Source organism: Vulpes lagopus, chromosome 23 (genome assembly GCF_018345385.1).
Source record: "Vulpes lagopus strain Blue_001 chromosome 23, ASM1834538v1, whole genome shotgun sequence".
NCBI lineage: Eukaryota > Metazoa > Chordata > Mammalia > Carnivora > Canidae > Vulpes > Vulpes lagopus.
Window position 1 is genome coordinate 61,378,946 of NC_054846.1, and position 17,907 is coordinate 61,396,852.

Sequence of the window (17,907 nt, forward strand, 5' to 3'; positions counted from 1 at the left end):
CAACTGAGCCATCCAGGCACCCCTAGATGCTCATTTCTAGAACGAGGAAGATATTAATTTTGTGCGGTTATTTTAATGAGGCAAGTACCTCAGATGAAAGTCTCCTATTAATTATAGTAGTTTTAATTTAAAACTTGGGTTTTTCTGGATGGTCTATCATATATTATCAGCAAAAGGATATTTATATATATGTATCTGTTCTTTTCTAATATTTTTTGCTAGCTTCCTTGTATTACTGTATTCGATAAATCCTCCAAGACAATGTTAAAAAATACTGTGCTGGCAAATTTCTGATTTTAATCAAAATGGTTTTAGTGTTGCATCATTTTAGAATACTATTTGGTATGATCTTTTGTAAATAGTCTTTTTTACATTCAAGTAGTTTCCTTCTATTCTTATTTTACTTTGAGTTTTCAGTATATTAGAGCAATAGTTGACAAGGAGTAAGTGCTCTATAACTACTTGTTAAATAAAGGTATATTACAGTGACTGCTAAAGGTTATTAATGCCTTTTTCATTGATTACTGACATGATCAATATGGTTTTTCTCTTGGCATTATGGATTGTGTTAATATATTCCTTGGTATTGGAACAACCTGGGAAAACCTTGCTTGGTCATATATATCTTTAATGCATTGCTAGTTCTATTTGCTAATATTTTATTTAGAATATTTGAAATAGTCATACGTTTATCTATTCTTTTTTGTACTAAAAATCATGTTTTAGCATTAAAGTTTCTGTGTCATTAAGTGAATCAAGGAACATACATATTTTTTCTCAGTCTGAAACACTTCTTTGTTGAGAACTGCCCCCTACTCATGAGGGTGAGTGCTCAGAAACCAGATTGACTAGAACACTGCCTGCCCACTTGGTCACAGCTCACTGATTAAATGATCTTGCCAAGGTCTGGAATTTTGAATTGAGTGACAGACACTGGAAGTGGCTAAAACTGAACCATGGTAAGAGGGGTGGTGCAGAGGGCATCCCTTTGAACACCAACCAGACATACTGGTTCCTCACCTTTCATAGTCTGGGCTAATCACTTCTTCTTTGGATTCCCAAAAATACTCCAGAATCCTTCCCATTATTATCACTATCACCACCACCACCACCATCATCCTTTTAAATTAGAAAGTAATTCTGGTGAACTTGTTACTTGCAAATAAAAGAGGCTTAATTACAAAACGATGTAGAGTCACCTTTCTTTGAATATTTCAATAGTTTTGCTTTTGTTTTTGACTTTCCCGAAATGACACAATGTGTAACGTGTGCAGTAGAAACCCCTTTTTAAATTGGAAAAATTTTAAAAAAATTTATTGGAGTTCAATTTGCCAACATATAGCATAACACCCAGTGCTCATCCCGTCAAGTACCCCACTCAGTGCCCATCGCCCAGTCACCCCAACCCCCCGCCCACCTTCCTTTCCTCTACCCTTTGTACATAGAAACCCCATTTGATTTGTTCCTATTATAGACTGAGTGTTTGGTGTCCTGGCCAAATTCAAATGTTTAAATTCAAATGTGTTTGAATTCATATTGAAGTCCCAAAGTGACTATATTTGCAGAAAGGGCCTTTATGGGAGTATTTAAGGTTGAATGAGGGCATAAGGATAGGATTAGTATCTTAATTAGAAGAGATATCAAAGACCTTCTTCTCTCATCCCATACACACACAAGAAGAGGTCATCTGAGCACATAGTGAGATGGCACCCACCTACAAACCAAGAGAAGAGGCCTCAGATTGGCTTTGGATCTCCCAACTTCAAAACTGTGAGAGAATAAATTTCTGCTGTTTAAGTCATCTAGTCTATAGTATTTTGTTGTAGCAGCCCAAGCAGACTAATACAATTATCCCAAATGGCTAGTGACCTAATGCTGCTTATCAAACAATCCATCATTACTCTACTAATTTGAGATGTCACTTTTTAAAAAAAGATTTTTAAATTTTATTTATTCATAGAGACACAGAGAGAAAGAGAGAGAGGGAGAGAGATGCAGAGACACAGGCAGAGGGAGAAGCAGGCTCCCCGCAAGGAGCCCGATGGGGGACTCAATCCTGGGTCTCCAGGATCACGCCCCGGGCCGGGCCGCAGGCAGTGCTAAACCGCTGCGCCACTGGGGCTGCCCTGAAATGTCACTTTTATATTAGATTTAAATAAATTATAAAGTCTGATAATTTCTGAGCTTCCAGAATCATTTCACAAATTTATGAGTGTATTTTAGCACTAGTTTTACTTGATTATTGTCCCTCTATAATACAAGATAATATACCATATTGGTAGGGCAAGTCTGACTTTATAATTGTTGCAAAGTTTTATTGGCCGTTTTAGAATACCTACCATTCCAAGTAAACTTTAGAATCATTTAATTGAGTAAAAAGAAAAGTTGAGATTTTTGTGGAGGAGCACTGAAGTGGAGGGAAAGTGACATATTTAGGATGCTCTATTTTAATCCATGAATATGGTACTTGTCACTATTCTCTCCATTTAAATCAGTAACTTTTGTAGTTTTATTTATAATGTCCCATATAATTCTTGTTTATTCTTAGCTATATTTCCCAAAATTTTTTGTGGAAATATTCAAACATACAGAAAAGTTGAAATAATTTTACAGTGTGCATCCATGTATCATTACCTACCATTAACATCTTACTCTATTTTATGCAGTGTTTTTATTAGGCAGTGAATGGGAGCATAGACTGCCTGGATTCACTGCCTGTAAACTACATAATGCAGGGCAAGTTACTTAACTTTTCCAAACCTGTTTTCTTATCTGCAAACTGGGAATTGCCTCAGGGGGTATTAGGAGGGCCAAATAGATTAAAATATGTAAGGCACTGAGAACAAAGCCTCATCATGCTCTGTAAACACAGTATGCCAACTACATTAATCTCCTTGGGCTGTTACAACTAAATATCATAGACTGGGTGGCTTAAGCAGAAATTTATTTTCTTGCATTTGTGAGGCAAGAGGTTCCAGATCAAGGTCTGGCACAGTCAGTTTAGGATGAGAATTCTCTGGCATTAGATGCCACCTTATTTTTTTTTAAAGATTTTATTTATTCATAAGAGACACACAGGGAGAGGCAGAGACACAGGCAGAGGAAGGAGCAGGCTCCATGCAGGGAGCCTGATGCAGAACTCCAACCCGGGACCCCAGGATCACGCCCTGGGCCAAAGGCAGGTGCTCAACCGCTGAGCTACCCAGGGATCCCCCACCTTCTTGCTAAATCCTCACATGATCTTTCCCAGGTGCCTGCACCTTCAGAGGGAGTGCGCCATTTGATGTCTCTTCTTATAAGGACACCAATCCTATGGGATCAGGGCCCCACCCTTATGGTTTCACTTAACTATAATTGCTTCCTCACTCCGAATACAGCTACACTAGGGGGTTAGGGCTTCAACATTTGAATGGCAGAGGTGGGTGGGGAGACCCAAAGACTCAGTCCACAACAGCTAGCCAATACATAGTTTCATTCTATATTCTAAATTGTTGTTTTTGTAAGCTATTGATGTAGAAGTGTATTTGGAATGGTGTACTCCTATTTTGTTAAGGAGACAAAACGTACCAATAAAAGTGCATTACAGTATAATCATTTGTACAGAGAATACATAAAAATTCATGAAAAAAAAATGGTGTGGTGTGTGTAGGTAAGTCTGCACCAGATATTAGCAGTGCTTATCTCTGCTTGATGAGATTCTAGGTAATAATTATTTTGCTTTTGGGTATTTTCTGGCACTTCAGAAATGCAAGAAAGGAATTAACCTAAGAATTTATTGAATGCTAGCATAAAAAAAAAGACCCGATCATTCTTTTAGTAAAACACAGGATTCCGTTCCATTTTCAATCTTTTCCACGAACCTATGAAATAAAAGTGGTATGGATTCGTTTACAGCAATGTTGTTTGGACAGAAAAAAAAGATACAGATGTTTCCCTTTGGTGGAGGGTCCCAGGCTCCCCGTGGCAACAGTCCCTTGCCCCTTGCGGGCAGAGGGGAGACGGCTTCTTCAGCAGGTGGGGGTGGGGACGCGGCACCGGCTCCGTCCCCCCACCCCACCCACCCCGGCCGCCCGCGAGCCCGGAGTGACGCGGCCCCGGGGCGAGCATCCCGCGAAGCGCCGCGAGCCCCAGGCTGCCCCGGAGGACGCTGGGAGCCACCCGCGGAGGCTGCTGCCGCGCAGGCGCACAGGTCGGGGCCGCGCTACGTGGGGGCGTCTCGACGCTGCGCGGAGGGCGTCGGGCGTACGAGGGGGTGAGCGGGGCGCGCGGGGTGAGCGGGGCGACTGGGGCGCGCGGGGCGAGGGGGGGCACGCGGGGTGAACGGGGCGAGGAGGGTGAGCGGGGGGAGGGGGCGCGCGGGGTGAGCGGGGCGCGCGGGGTGAGAGAGGCGCGCGGGGCAGCGGGGTCTGGGGCGGGGACCACGGCGAGGGCGGCTCCTCCCCGCCGGCGTCTCGGGTGGCGCGCCGTGCGCCCAGCGCCGGGGTCAGGCTCAGACAAAGGCTGGGAGGTCCAGGCCTGGAGAAAGGGTTATTACTTCCTCCGTTGCGGGACGAAGGGGACGGGAGCGGGCGGGCGGGGGTCGGTGACTTGCCGCCCTGGCGACGGCCCCGGAGCTTGCATTCCAAACCTCCAGACTAGTGTAAGCATCATGCACCTGCAGCGGAGTTGGGCTTTATTCATGTCCGTGCACATGACGCCAGCGCAGTGTTTTGGCCCGCGTGGGCCGTGCATGTCCACGGTCTCCACGTACCTCTCGTAAAAAGTTTTCACTGATCGGTGTAAGTTCTAGAATTTCCTGTGCCACTGAGCGATTTCCAGGTCCTTTTGCCGACTAATGTTTTCTGTCCAGCATCACCAGGGGGCTTTCGAGGTGGAACCTCCAGCTGCTTGCTGAGAAGACCGATGGAACTCAAGACGAGATGGGCCTTGTGAGCCTAGACATTAAAAGGTCCCGACTCCGGATTTGGGTACACTCTGTTCGCTGGGTGCCTGAGTGTGGAGGACTCCAGCACCACCGCGAGGCCTGAGTTTCTCGCCGTTCCAGCAGTTTCCTTATCGAAGGTGGCCATGCCCAAATAGGACCTTCTGCCTCGTGGGCTGAGGCGGAGAGCTCCAGAAAGGAGTGCTGAAGTCGTCATGCTGCAGCAGCTCCTCATCACCCTGCCCACGGAGGCCAGCGCATGGGTGAAGTTGCGCCATCCGAAGAAGGCCAAGGAGGGGGCGCCCCTGTGGGAGGCCGTGACTAAGATGTTTGAAGGAGAAGGTGAGAATAGGCTGGTTGGTGGGAAGGAGGAAAAGCAGCGTCGTCCTCTAGTGTGAGAAGGGAGGTAGACACCTGAGCAGAAGCATCCCTTGGGGTGACACTTGGGTAAAAGGTCTCTGGGGTTCTTGATTATGGCACCTGGCCTGGGGGTTTCCAGGATAGTACTACTGGTCAGTTCAACCCGAAACCAGTATGTGTCATGCCTGTATAGGTTATTTCTTTTCGTTTTCCCCCGTGGGTGTGTGAGGCTGGGAAGACTTGCCTGATTTTCTTTATTTTACAGTGATGAAATTTTTTTTAAAGATTTTATTTATTTATTCATGAAACACACACAGGGAAGCAGAGACATAAACAGAGGGAGATGCAGGCTCCCTGCAGGGAACCTGATGCGGAAGTCTATTCTAGGACCCTGGGATCAGACCTGAGCTAAAGGCAGATACTGGGACAGCCTGGGTGGCTCAGTGGTTTAGCACAGCCTTTGGCCCCCCTGGGGTGTGATCCTGGAGACCCAGGATCAAGTCCCGCGTTGGGCTCCCTGCGTGGAGCCTGCTTCTCCTTCTGCCTGTGCCTCTGCCTCTCTCTCTCTTTCATTAATAAATAAATAAAATTAAAAAAAAAATAAAGGCAGATGCTCAACCTCTGAGCCACCCAGGTGCCCCTACGGTGAGGAAATGTGAATCAAATGAGAGCCCTGTGCAGGCACTTAGTGGCTAGGTCAGGAGTAGAAGGCACCAGGGAAAGACTAGGTGAGCCTGAAGTGTCTTGTCCTAGAAAGCAAGGAAGAGTGCAAGATGGACATGTATCAGCAGGTTGGGCAGTTTGGACAGACCTTTAGAAGACTGCTAAGTATCCAGATTGATTGTTAACACTGGAATAAATAAAATTCCATAAGTTCATGATGACAAAATAGAGAAAGGGGAAAAACTCATTTACTGACAGTGGTGTTGATTCATGTGCTGATTTCTTACTTTGAAAATAAATTATTGTGGGAACAAGGAATAATACATTTACCTTGCTTTTGAGATCATTTTCAGTTGTTGAGGCAAAGCTTTTTACAGAAAATAGTCTGCCAATAAAAATGGAAGAATATTTATGATAGAATATTATGATAGAATATTTTACTATAAATGAAATAATGGGGAACAGGGTATTCACATGGTGCCAAAGTATTGCCCCCATAAATTACTTGCTAAATGCCAAGGAAAGAACACACCTTTCCAGTGGTGGTATCTGGGGGTCACTGTCTTAACCAAGTGTGCCACTGATGGGATAAGCTCACATTTTGTGCCTTCTGGATAATGTAATATAAAGCACATGGTATCACCTATGAAGAATTCCACCAAAATGTTTAACATGATCCTAAATTGAGCTTTAAGGCTGAACTTCTGGTTTAATTTTTTTTTATTTATTATTTTATGATAGTCACAGAGAGAGAGAGAGAGAGAGAGAGAGAGAGGCAGAGACACAGGCAGAGGGAGAAGCAGGCTCCATGCACCGGGAACCGGATGTGGGATTCGATCCCGGGTCTCCAGGATTGCGCCCTGAGCCAAAGGCAGGCGCCAAACCGCTGCGCCACCCAGGGATCCCTGAATTTCTGGTTTAAAGAAAATACTAGGGATAGAGAAGGTAAACGTAGCACCATCAGACTGTTGGCCTCTTAAAAAGTCAGTGTCATGAGAAAAGGGGAAGTACTATTCTAGAGAGATTAGAGATAACAGCCACTTTGAATGTGTGAATCTTGGTTGGCTCCTGGGTCAGAATAAATCCAGAATAAAAGATAATTTGAGAAGAGTTGAGGAAATCTAAATATAAATTATTAACTTGCTTGGATGTGATAAATGGTATTGTGGTTATGCAGGAGAAGATCCTTATTTGAAGTATTTTGGGGAGGGGGGGCACCTGGGTGACTCGGTTAGTTAAGCATCTGCTTTCGGCCCAGGTCATGATCCCAGTGTCCTGGGATGGAGCCTATATTGGACTCCCTGCTCAGCAGGGAGTCTGCTTCTCCCTTTCCCTTTGCCTGCTGCTTCCCTGCTTGTGCACTCTCTCTCTCTGTCAAATAAATAAAATCTAAAAAAGAAAAGAAAAGAAAATGAAATATTTAGGGATGAAATATCATAATGTCCGCAACTTTGAAATGGTTCAGAAAGGGGATCCCTGGGTGGCTCAGCGGTTTGGCGCCTGCCTTTGGCCCGGGGCGCGATCCTGGAGTCCTGGGATCAGGTCCCGCATCAGGCTCCCGGCATGGAGCCTGCTTCTCCCTCTGCCCGTGTCTCTGCCTCTCTCTGTGTGTCTCTCATGAATAAATAAATAAATCTTAAAAAAAAAGAAATGGTTCAGAAAAATAGATGAAGAAAATATGGCAAATATTAACAGTCATTGAATGCAGGTGGTGGATGCATGGGTGTTCAATATTCATGATAAGAAGTGGGGGAAAAATACCAGGACAGCAATTCGTGTGCCTTAATTCCTAGTTTATATTTTTAATACCTCACATTCAGCCAATGTTTTGGAATTCTAGCAACCTGGCAGAGTATTATGCCTAACACTTTAGCAGATTAAAAAAAATGAACTGGATAGTTTCTACCCATATATTCATACTAATATTCAATTGAGGGAGATAATTATATAAATAAATATAATAGGAGGCAGTCTGAGAAAGATAGCAGAGTAGAGATAAAAACAAGCCTTAGAAGAGTACAGGGAAGAGGAAGCTTTCTTTGCATTAAGAGTGTTTGAGAAAACTTCACCAAAATTGGTCCAGAAGGACATCTCAGCTTTTCAACGAGTAGGATGTATGTTCAAGAACAGTGACTAGTTATGTGGGTTGGGTGTGTCTAGTGGATGAAGAAGGGTGTTTAGAAGGAGATAATACGGGGATCCCTGGGTGGCGCAGCGGTTTAGTGCCTGCCTTTGGCCCAGGGCGCGATCCTGGAGACCCGGGATCGAATCCCATGTCGGGCTCCCGGTGCATGGAGCCTGCTTCTCCCTCTGCCTGTGTCCCTGCCTCTTTCTCTCTCTCTCTGTGTGACTATCATAAATAAATAAAAATTAAAAAAAAAGAAGGAGATAATACTTAGAGAAGCAAAAATGGACTGGTTATGGAGGATCTTGAAATCCATGGTAAAGTGTTTGGATTTTTCTTTCTTATCAGTGGGGAAGCTTTGAACAGAGAAGTGGCCCAGTATGTCTGTGCTTTTGGACCAGTGTTGACCATTGGGAAGTATTAATATCCAAAGAAGTACACTGTAGCTCCTTTTCATTAAGGAAGCTCCAGTCAGGGCAGCCCGGGTGGCTCAGCGGTTTGGCACCGCCTTCGGCCCAGGGTGTGATCCTGGAGGCCCGGGATCAAGTCCTGCATCAGGCTCCCTGCGTGGAGCCTGCTTCTCCCTCTGCCTCTGTCTCTGCCTCTCGCTCTCTCTGTCTCTCATGAATGAATAAAAAAAATGAAATGTTAAAAAAAAACTTAAAAAAAAAAAAGGAAGCTCCAGTCTGCTCTGAGTTGCTCTAAATGTCCCTATTTGTGAATGTTTTGAGAGAGGAGCCTGAAGTTCAGCAGGTCTGCAAGCCAGTTTTCTGTTTTTGGTGGGGGTGGGGGGAAGGGGAGGCAAACCTTATGGCTCTTTTCCTTTCTCAGTTTTGCTCTCTCAGGATGCTGATGAGACCCAGGGAGAAAGTTTCAAGGATGAAGTGACCTCTGCACCCTCGACAGTGGAATCTCAGGTGGGTTGCAGTTTCCTGTCACTTTATTGAAATTGTTTCTCAGATTTTAAGAGCCTTGGACTTTGATATTCTTTGACTCAATTTGCTGGATTGGATTTCCTTAGCCTGTTCCAAACCAGGCCACATTGGTTGATTTCACAGGTAAGTTTCCCACCAATAGTAAGAGGTTCCTCATAATAGAAGTTCACCATAATAGAAGGTTCCTCAGGAACCTTCTTGTTTCAAGCAAACCTCTGGCCATTTATCCAACACAATTAAAAATCATGGGGAATAGGCTAAATGGAGGATGGGCATTAAGGGGTGCACTTGTTATAAAGAGCCCTGGGTATTATATGTAAATGATGAATCACTAAATTCTCCTGAAACCAATATTACACTATTTGTTAACTAACTAGAATTTAAATAAAAATTTGAAAAAAAATCATGTGGGTGCCTGTATGTGTGTGTAAAAGTAATGTAGTCCTTGCCCTGAAATGTGTATGTGTGTAAAAGTGTGTAATGTAGTCCTTGCCCTAAAACCTCACAGATGTCTTCTGAGGGGAAAGACAAAACATTGTAAAACATTTTAAGCGGCATTTAAAGATTAACAGAATGCAGTTCTGATATTCTTGGAGATGTATATGCTTCTTTAATGACCTTTAAAAGAGGATATCTGGTTATGTTTTGGAGCAGAATTGTAGATGAAAAGGGAAATAAACTATTGGCAGATCATGAAGGGCACAAGCTAAATAGGCTGACCAGAGAAGGAGGGAACATTTCCAAGAGCGGTAGGAAGTGTCTGTGTATCATAAATGAACTAACTAATCATAAAACTATTGGCACTGGCAATGGACAAAGCTCTGTGCTACCAAAACCCAGAATCAGGGAAACTCAAGAAAAGCATAGATCGGGATGCCTGGGTGGCTCAGTGGTTTAAGTGTCTGCCTTTGGCTCAGGACATTATCCTGGAGTCCTGGGATCGAGTCCCACATCGGGCTCCCTGCATGGAGCCTGCTTCTCCCTCTGCCTGTCTCTCTCTCTCTCTCTCTCATGAATAAATAAATAAAATCTTTAAAAAATTAATAGATTAATCAGAGAAAATCTATATAGAAGGAGATATTCTTAGAGAACAGAAGAGTTTTATAGTGGAGCGATCTTAGCTTCAAAATAACACAGTATAGGGTTTAATCACCTATCTTTAACATTTCTCAGATTCAGTTTTCTAATGGGTTAAATGTGGATGCTCTTGTCAGCTCATAGGCCTGAAATGCCTTCCAGAGTTATTTATAATATATAAAAAGCATTAGAATCATCTTCATACATAAAGAATGTATTATTATCTTGCTCTTCTGGGTTCTGGGTTCTTTTTGCATTTGGTAATATTTTTAAAAATAACCGCAAGGTGGTTATGTAATGTATGTAGGTCATACATGACAGGCTCTTGTACTTCACAACACGGTGTCTGCTTTGGTCAAATCTTCCTTACTGGGCAGAATCCGTGCTCCCTCCAGAAATGCGCTGTTCTCACATACTTTGCTCACTAACAGAAACATCCAGCTAATGCTGCTTTACCCATGCTGAAATGTTCTCATTTTAACAATTCATTCTCAGCCCAACCAAAGTCCCTGTCTTGAACTCTCCCCTCCCTCAAATAGTTTTGATCTTTATTGTCCTTAATCCAAATTACCATAGACTGTTTTGAGACCTACTTTAATATTTCATGAGTATTTCTCCTTCAGCCAGATCATAAGTTGCAAAAGGCAACTTACATGTTTTCTGCACTGTGTTGTAGTCTCCTGCAGAGAGTCAGCCAACTAATTTTCAAGAGAGTGTCCAAGAAAACTTGGCTAGAATCTCTTAGCATGTAGGCAATGTTAGACCTGAAAAGGAACATATTTGATATTCTAGGAACTGTTGACCTTCAAGGACATATTTGTGGACTTCACCCAGGAGGAATGGGGGCAACTGGCCCCTGCTCACCAGAATCTATACCGGGAGGTGATGCTGGAGAACTATGGGAATCTGGTCTCAGTGGGTAAGGATAAGTTCCCCTTATAACTAGAACCTACCTGTTGTAAGAAAATCTTTATTTCTAACCAAATTACTGTGCCCAGGCTTTGGGTTGTGATACAGGTTTCTAGTTCCTTCTAAACAGCAAGTCAGGATTGCTGTGGTCTTTTCTGCCTTGATCTTTCTGCCCTAGCCCTCAGCAGGCCTGAATACCAAAGAACTATCTTTTAATTCTTGGGTTGGTTCTTTGACCTCAGCATATGCAATATTTTCTTCTTCGTGAGCAGGATATCAGCTCTCCAAACCTGGTGTGATTTCCCAGTTGGAGAAAGGAGAAGAGCCATGGCTGATTGAGAGAGAGATTTCAGGAAGTCCTAGTTCAGGTAAGAGCAAAGCAGGTGGGGCCTCTGTCATGTTTGCTAGAGAGCTCCACTTGAAGCCTTCTCCAGGCTTTGGGGAAGACCATGCCACCCGGATGGGACCCACAGGAAACCTGATTACTACTCTGCACTTGCCTCTTCTCATTAGTTTCCCTGGAATAGGGGGAAAGAGATGCTTTTCTCATCGGAGTTAGTTTTCTTGACTAATTCTCCTGTCCCAACTTTCAAGATTTTCTTGCTTTCTCAAACCCCATTCTGAATCTTGCCCTCATCATGGCTGCTTTCTCCTGTCCCTCCAGGTATTCGTGGGTCCCTCCTCATTAAGTACAGCACCCTTCACCGGATTCTCATGTTATTTTATCATGGATTTCACTCTTTCACAGTTCCATTAAAATTTTTTTTTGAATCTTACTTTGTAATCCTAGCTTTAATTCTGATTCTCTTTTTAACTTGTGTAATTTAACTTTTTATTTCAGGTAACTTAGGACTCTGTGAGAAATCCTCACAGAATTCCTTCTTACCAAATCAAATAGATTTTACCAGTCTCCTTCATCTAAGAACAGCAATAATGACAGCTCTTCATCAAGGTGGCCTCCGTGAGTCCTGTGCATATGTTAGCCTCATCTTACAGAGGAGAAAAAGAAGGCTCACAGGTTAAGAAATTTGTCCAGCATCACTTAGCCACTGGTCAGTGGAGTTGGTATTTGAATTCTAATCCTTCTTATTCCACAGTTTGTGTTTTTAACAGCAGTATTCTACTCGACAGCATTGGGTTCATAGACCTAGCCACCTTCTTGGTATCTATCCTTTCCTCCACCAGCCAGTTTATAATTTTTATCTCCTCTCTCTTTCTCTTCCTGCTTTTTCAGAGTGCTTCTCATCAATATCCTTTTTAACGCAGTTATGTCATTTTCACCTCCATTAGGATAGGCTAAACTACTATAGCAGTAGACTCTAAAATGTGGCTCAAGCAGAAGAGGAATTTCTTCCTCATAGATCTGGAGGAACTGGTCAGTCCAATAGATAGTTCTTTTTCACCCAGTGAATTGGGGATTGATATTTCTTCCACATGGTGGCTGCACCATTCCCTAGGGCCTCTTCCTCATCTAAGTGTAGCCAGCACAGAATAAGAGCACACAGGAGCTCATCTGGGAGGTTTTTATGGGCCAGCCTGGAGTGAGTGGTTCACATGACTTTCACTCTGAGTCACTTATGGGAGAAACCTTTGTCACTTCGCTCAAAAAAAAAAAAAAAAAAAAGATTGGGAAATATAGTGTAGTTGTGTGTCTAAAAATGGGAAGAACTGATTTTGGTGAATATCCAGTAGTGTCTGCCACAGTCCTTGAGGGGCTGCTATTCTATATCTGCACAAATGCATTGTGATGGTTTTGGCTGTTCCTTGACACCGATATTCTCTATATTTTCATCTTTGTTTTATACATCCATATGAACTCTATTCCCATATATCCCTGGCATTTAGGACATCTGTGTCTGGGTGCTGTTGTCACTTCAAACCCAATACATCCGAAAACAGACCATCTTCTCTCCCAAGCAAATTTCTTATCCTGATTCCTCTATTCTTTCAGTCTCAAAGACCACATATTATGGTATCAGCAAGACTGTATCATGTTTTTCTACTCTCAGTGCTTCCCTAATTTTTCATGCTTCTCTGATATTACCTGCTAGAAACACTTCTCCTCTTCATCTTTGGTGGTGCAGTGCCAAGCCAAGTCCCAGCATCTCATGCCTATTACTATGATTATTCGTTGTATTTGTTAATGTTTTATTGTTTTTCTGAATATTTTGAATGTTACTGTCAGATTTCACCTCTTGAAATATGACATTTATCTTGTTCTTAACGCTGAAAAGTTAAGTGACTCCTTATTCCATGTAATAAGTAATGAAAACATCTCTATTTGTTTTTTTTTTAAGGATTTTACTTATTTATTTAAGAGAGAGAGAGTAAGAGTGCAAGTGGGAGAGAGGGGCAGAGGGAGAGAGAGAATCTCAAGCAGATTCCATGCTCAGCATGGAGCCCAACACAGGGATTTATCTCACAAGCCTGAGATCATGTCCTGAGCCAAAACCAAGAGTCAGGTGCTTAACCAGCTGAGCTGCCCACCTCTCTCTTGCTTTTTAAGTCTACCCTAAGACTTACCAAGCTATTCCCGAGCATTTTGTATGTGCTGATCCTAAGGTGAGGTTAGAAATTCTGGGGAATGAGTATGTTGTGAACAGGAAATATTGGTGGTTTAGGATGGCAGAGTCCAAAATGGATGGATGGGAATGGAAAGAGAATAAAAGCTAGAAAAACCCCCTCATCTCAAAATATTGTCCCATATATACTATGGATAGACTATATAGTCTCTATCCTTTAAGATTTCATAGTATAGTTAATAATATGTCACAAATTAAGAAGACCATGTTTCACCTCCTATAGGTATAGGAAAAAATTATGAAGATTGATAAAAATCCAGTGAACTTGAAGGGAAGGGCACCCATATTGAGAGGACACATGTCTCCTGAGAGCACACATACCCAGAACCGAATAATTCCTCTTTAGTAAGTTCTATGAAGTATTGACAGGAATGTAAACAAATGTTTCTATAATGATAACATGAAAAACTGGAGACAACTTAGATATTTGTCAGTAGAGAAGTCAAATTATTATATGTCCATCAATGGAATGCATGTACTTGTTAAAAATAATGAGATAAATATAAATATACAGACATGGAAAGGGGGCCTGGCCTGTAAGATTTGGTTGGGTTAAAAAACAAAACAGATGGATAAATTATATATATATATATATTATATATATATATATAATATATATATATTCCTTTTTTTGTGCAAATGTATATTTGTGACCATACGTACATAAATACACACATTCACATGTACATACTTTTGGGAATATCTAAATGGATATATTCCAAAATCCTAGGAAACTAAGGGAATGGAGATGAAATGGAGAGAGGCTGTCCTTCCTATGTTATTTAATGTTTTCTTTTAATGTGTAGAAAGTATGAGATAAATACTTGAAAAAAACTTTTTTTATTATAGGGAAGATTTTGTCATAGAAATCTGGACTTGAGACAATATGGTACAAGAATCCTGTGTTCCTTAATCTCATCTCTTGCTATCTGCCCCTACAGTGATGCTCTTTTCTTAGTTGACTTCCTTCTGGAATTCACATGGATGAACTCCTCCCAATTCCTGAAAGTCAGCCCACATATTCTAACAGCTGCTTTCCTTTGACAATTTCTTCATTTATTTTTATATTACTCTCTAGGGGGCAGAACTACATTTGAAGATAGCCCAAGGTTTCTATGCTTAGTACATGTTAATTTTTCACCCTCCTATTCTCACTATGGCCATTTATTTCTTAAAGTGCACTGAATATGGGTCATTTGTATTTTGGGATTTCTTTCAGACTTGGAGAATAAAACAGAAACCAGCGAGTCCTCCTTAAAGAATGGTATTTCATGGGAAGGATTACACCATGGCCTCATGATGGAACAGTCCACAAGAGGAAACACCTTATATTCCACATTGGGAAGAGTCTCCAAATGTGATAAGTTAGAAAGCCATCAGGAAAACCAAAGAATGGGTGAGGGGCAAATTCCCTTGACCCACAAGAAAACACTCAGTCAGGAGAGAGGCCAAGAATCTAACAGATTTGAGAAAAGTATTAATGTGAGCTCAAAAGTTATTCCAAGACCAGAAGGTCCTCTGAGAAAAAAAGACCATAAATATAAGATACCTAGAAAGAGAAATAGATACAATTTAGATTTGATTAATCATTCAAGGAATTATACAAGAATGAAAACCTTTGAATGTAATATTTGTGAAAAAATCTTCAAACAGCTCATTCACCTTACAGAACACATGAGAATTCATACTGGAGAGAAACCTTTCCGATGTAAAGAATGTGGAAAAGCCTTTAGCCAAAGTTCATCCCTTATTCCACATCAGAGAATCCATACTGGTGAGAAACCCTATGAATGTAAGGAATGTGGGAAAACCTTCAGGCATCCATCATCTCTTACTCAACATGTTAGAATTCATACTGGGGAGAAGCCCTATGAATGTGGTGTATGTGAGAAAGCATTCAGCCAGAGCATTGGGCTGATCCAGCATCTGAGAACTCATGTTAGAGAGAAACCTTTCACATGCAAAGACTGTGGAAAAGCATTTTTCCAGATTAGACACCTGAGGCAACATGAGATTATTCATACTGGTGTGAAACCCTACATTTGTAATGTATGCAGTAAAACCTTTAGTCATAGCACGTACCTAACTCAACACCAGAGAACTCATACTGGGGAAAGACCATATAAATGTAAGGAATGTGGGAAAGCCTTTAGCCAGAGAATTCATCTTTCTATTCATCAGAGAGTCCACACAGGAGTGAAACCTTATGAATGCAGTCATTGTGGAAAAGCATTTAGGCACGACTCATCCTTTGCTAAGCATCAGAGAATTCATACTGGAGAAAAACCTTACAATTGTAATGAATGTGGAAAAGCCTTCAGCTGTAGTTCATCACTTATTAGACATTGCAAAACACATTTAAGAAATACTTTCAGCAATGATATGTGACATACATTCAACATCAAATAATCCTCATAATGGAACAAAATCCTCTAAATCAGAGGTTTTCTGACTTTTGGATTTCAAGAAGCAAGGATTTTTTTTTTAATGACTCGACCCAGTGTTAAAAACTATCAGTTTTGCCATAATAAAGAAACTTCCTGTTACCAACATTGTCTCAGAAAAGAAAGGGCATTTTAATATTTTAAAATATAGAGAGGATGTAATCATTAGGAATAACCCTTAACATTGAATTAAGTTAGGTTTATGAAAATCTCCCAAATTTGTTTTTATTTTTCTCATTTCATTATGGACCAGTGGAAGGTTCATCATGGCTATTTGGACTGGCTTTTGAGAATCACTGTTTTAATAATCCCTTAAATAATCAGAATAAAATATAACTTTTTTATTATAGCCCTTTATATGGCTAGAAGGGGTATAAATAAAAATACTCGTTGGCTCATTTCTAGAAGAAATAATCTTAAAGGAAGCTTTCTAGAACTGATAGGTAACCTACTACACATGAAATACTGAAGTATATTTTATGGCTTCTTAAAGGGAATTGGCAAACTTCATAAAGGGCCAGATAGTAAACATGTTAGGTGTGTGGGGCATATGAGCTCTGTCAGAACCACTCAACCCTACCGTGTTAGCGCAAAACCATCCAGAGAAATACATAAACCAGTATATCTCAGCTTTTGCACTGTTGATATTTTGGGCCAGATGTTTTGGGCAGCTGTCCTGTGCACCATAATGGGTTTAGCAGTATATCTGCCCATAAGTTGCCAGTAATAGAGCCAATAATTCCCCCGCACCTATCATAACAACCACCAAAAATGTCTCCAGACATTGCTAGATGTGCCCTGGGGATCAAGATTGCACTTGTGAAGTACTTGAAAACCACTGAATAAACAAATTGAGTGTATCTCTGTTCCAGTAAACAATAAACTTAATGTAAAAAACACATTTGGTCACATTTAGCCTGAGAGCTGCAGTTCACCATTCCTGCTGCAGGGTACATAAATAACTGCCCCCAAATAAGCACAGCAAGAATAGTGATAGGGTTATTTTTTTAAAATCTGCTTCACTGGAACTTTTGATATGTCCTGCTATAATCTCTTTAACTGTAGAAATTTTATATAGTTTCTGAAATACTTATAGCAATCTACCATAAAAACCTGAGGAGGCTTATCATCACTTATTTGACAATGCTTCCCATGTGATTTGACATAATAAGCCTAATAGTCAAAAAGAGTTCATTTAGAAGTTGAGTTTTGGGAGGTTTGTCTGAAATAGCAGATTTTAAAGTACATCCCTAAATAAGTTTACATTTTATTTAAAAACAATAATTGGGACACCTAGGGGGTTCAGTTGAGTGTCAGACTCTTGATTTCGGCTCAGATCATGACCTTAGGGTCATGAGATTGATCCCTGTGTCAGGCTCCATGCTCAGTGGGGTGTCTGCATGAGATTCTCTGCCCCCTCTCCCCTGCTCATGCACATGCATTCTCTCTTTCTCAAATCTTTAAATAATCATCTGCTTAGCCAAGGTGGCAATATGATTCTAAAGGCAAATACAGAGGATTACATCATTAATAAGAGTTAGCTTAATGTTGAGAAGATTTTATTTTAAAGACAAAATATAAAAACTTTGTTTTTCTAGGCTGATAAAGAATAATCTTTGTTTACAACTTTAACTGATAACCCAAGAAAACTGCCATATTAACAGAGGAGAACCAAACTCCAATCTTATACTGGTTTATACTTCCAATATCAAAACTCATTTTGGTAAGATGAAGTTTTAAAAATATTTGAAAGAGTGAGAGTGAGAGAGCGTGAGCTGAGGGTCGGAGGGAGGGAGAGGGAGAAGCTGTCTGTTGAACAGGAAGCCTGACCTGAGGCCTGATCCCAGGACCTCAAGATCACAACCTAAGCTGAAGGCAGACGCTTAACCAA

General features: G+C 41.4%; 1 protein-coding gene across 6 annotated transcripts; it reads left to right on the top strand.

Moving 5' to 3' along the window:
- The first annotated feature begins 4,170 nt into the window (after positions 1-4,170).
- On the top strand, positions 4,171-17,831 carry ZFP69B (ZFP69 zinc finger protein B). Of its 6 annotated transcripts, none has more exons than XM_041739255.1 (6): positions 4,171-4,189; positions 4,850-5,263; positions 8,901-8,986; positions 10,874-11,000; positions 11,263-11,358; positions 14,792-17,831. In XM_041739255.1, the coding sequence occupies exons 2-6, from the start codon at positions 5,137-5,139 to the stop codon at positions 15,958-15,960; spliced, it is 1,605 nt and encodes a 534-aa protein (XP_041595189.1). In that variant the 5' UTR covers positions 4,171-4,189; positions 4,850-5,136; the 3' UTR covers positions 15,961-17,831. The 6 variants fall into 6 exon arrangements, with proteins under 6 accessions (XP_041595189.1, XP_041595186.1, XP_041595187.1 ...); XM_041739252.1 differs by having other exon boundaries at positions 4,180-4,252; XM_041739253.1 differs by lacking the exon at positions 4,171-4,189 and adding an exon at positions 4,216-4,270.
- The last annotated feature ends 76 nt before the right edge of the window (positions 17,832-17,907 follow it).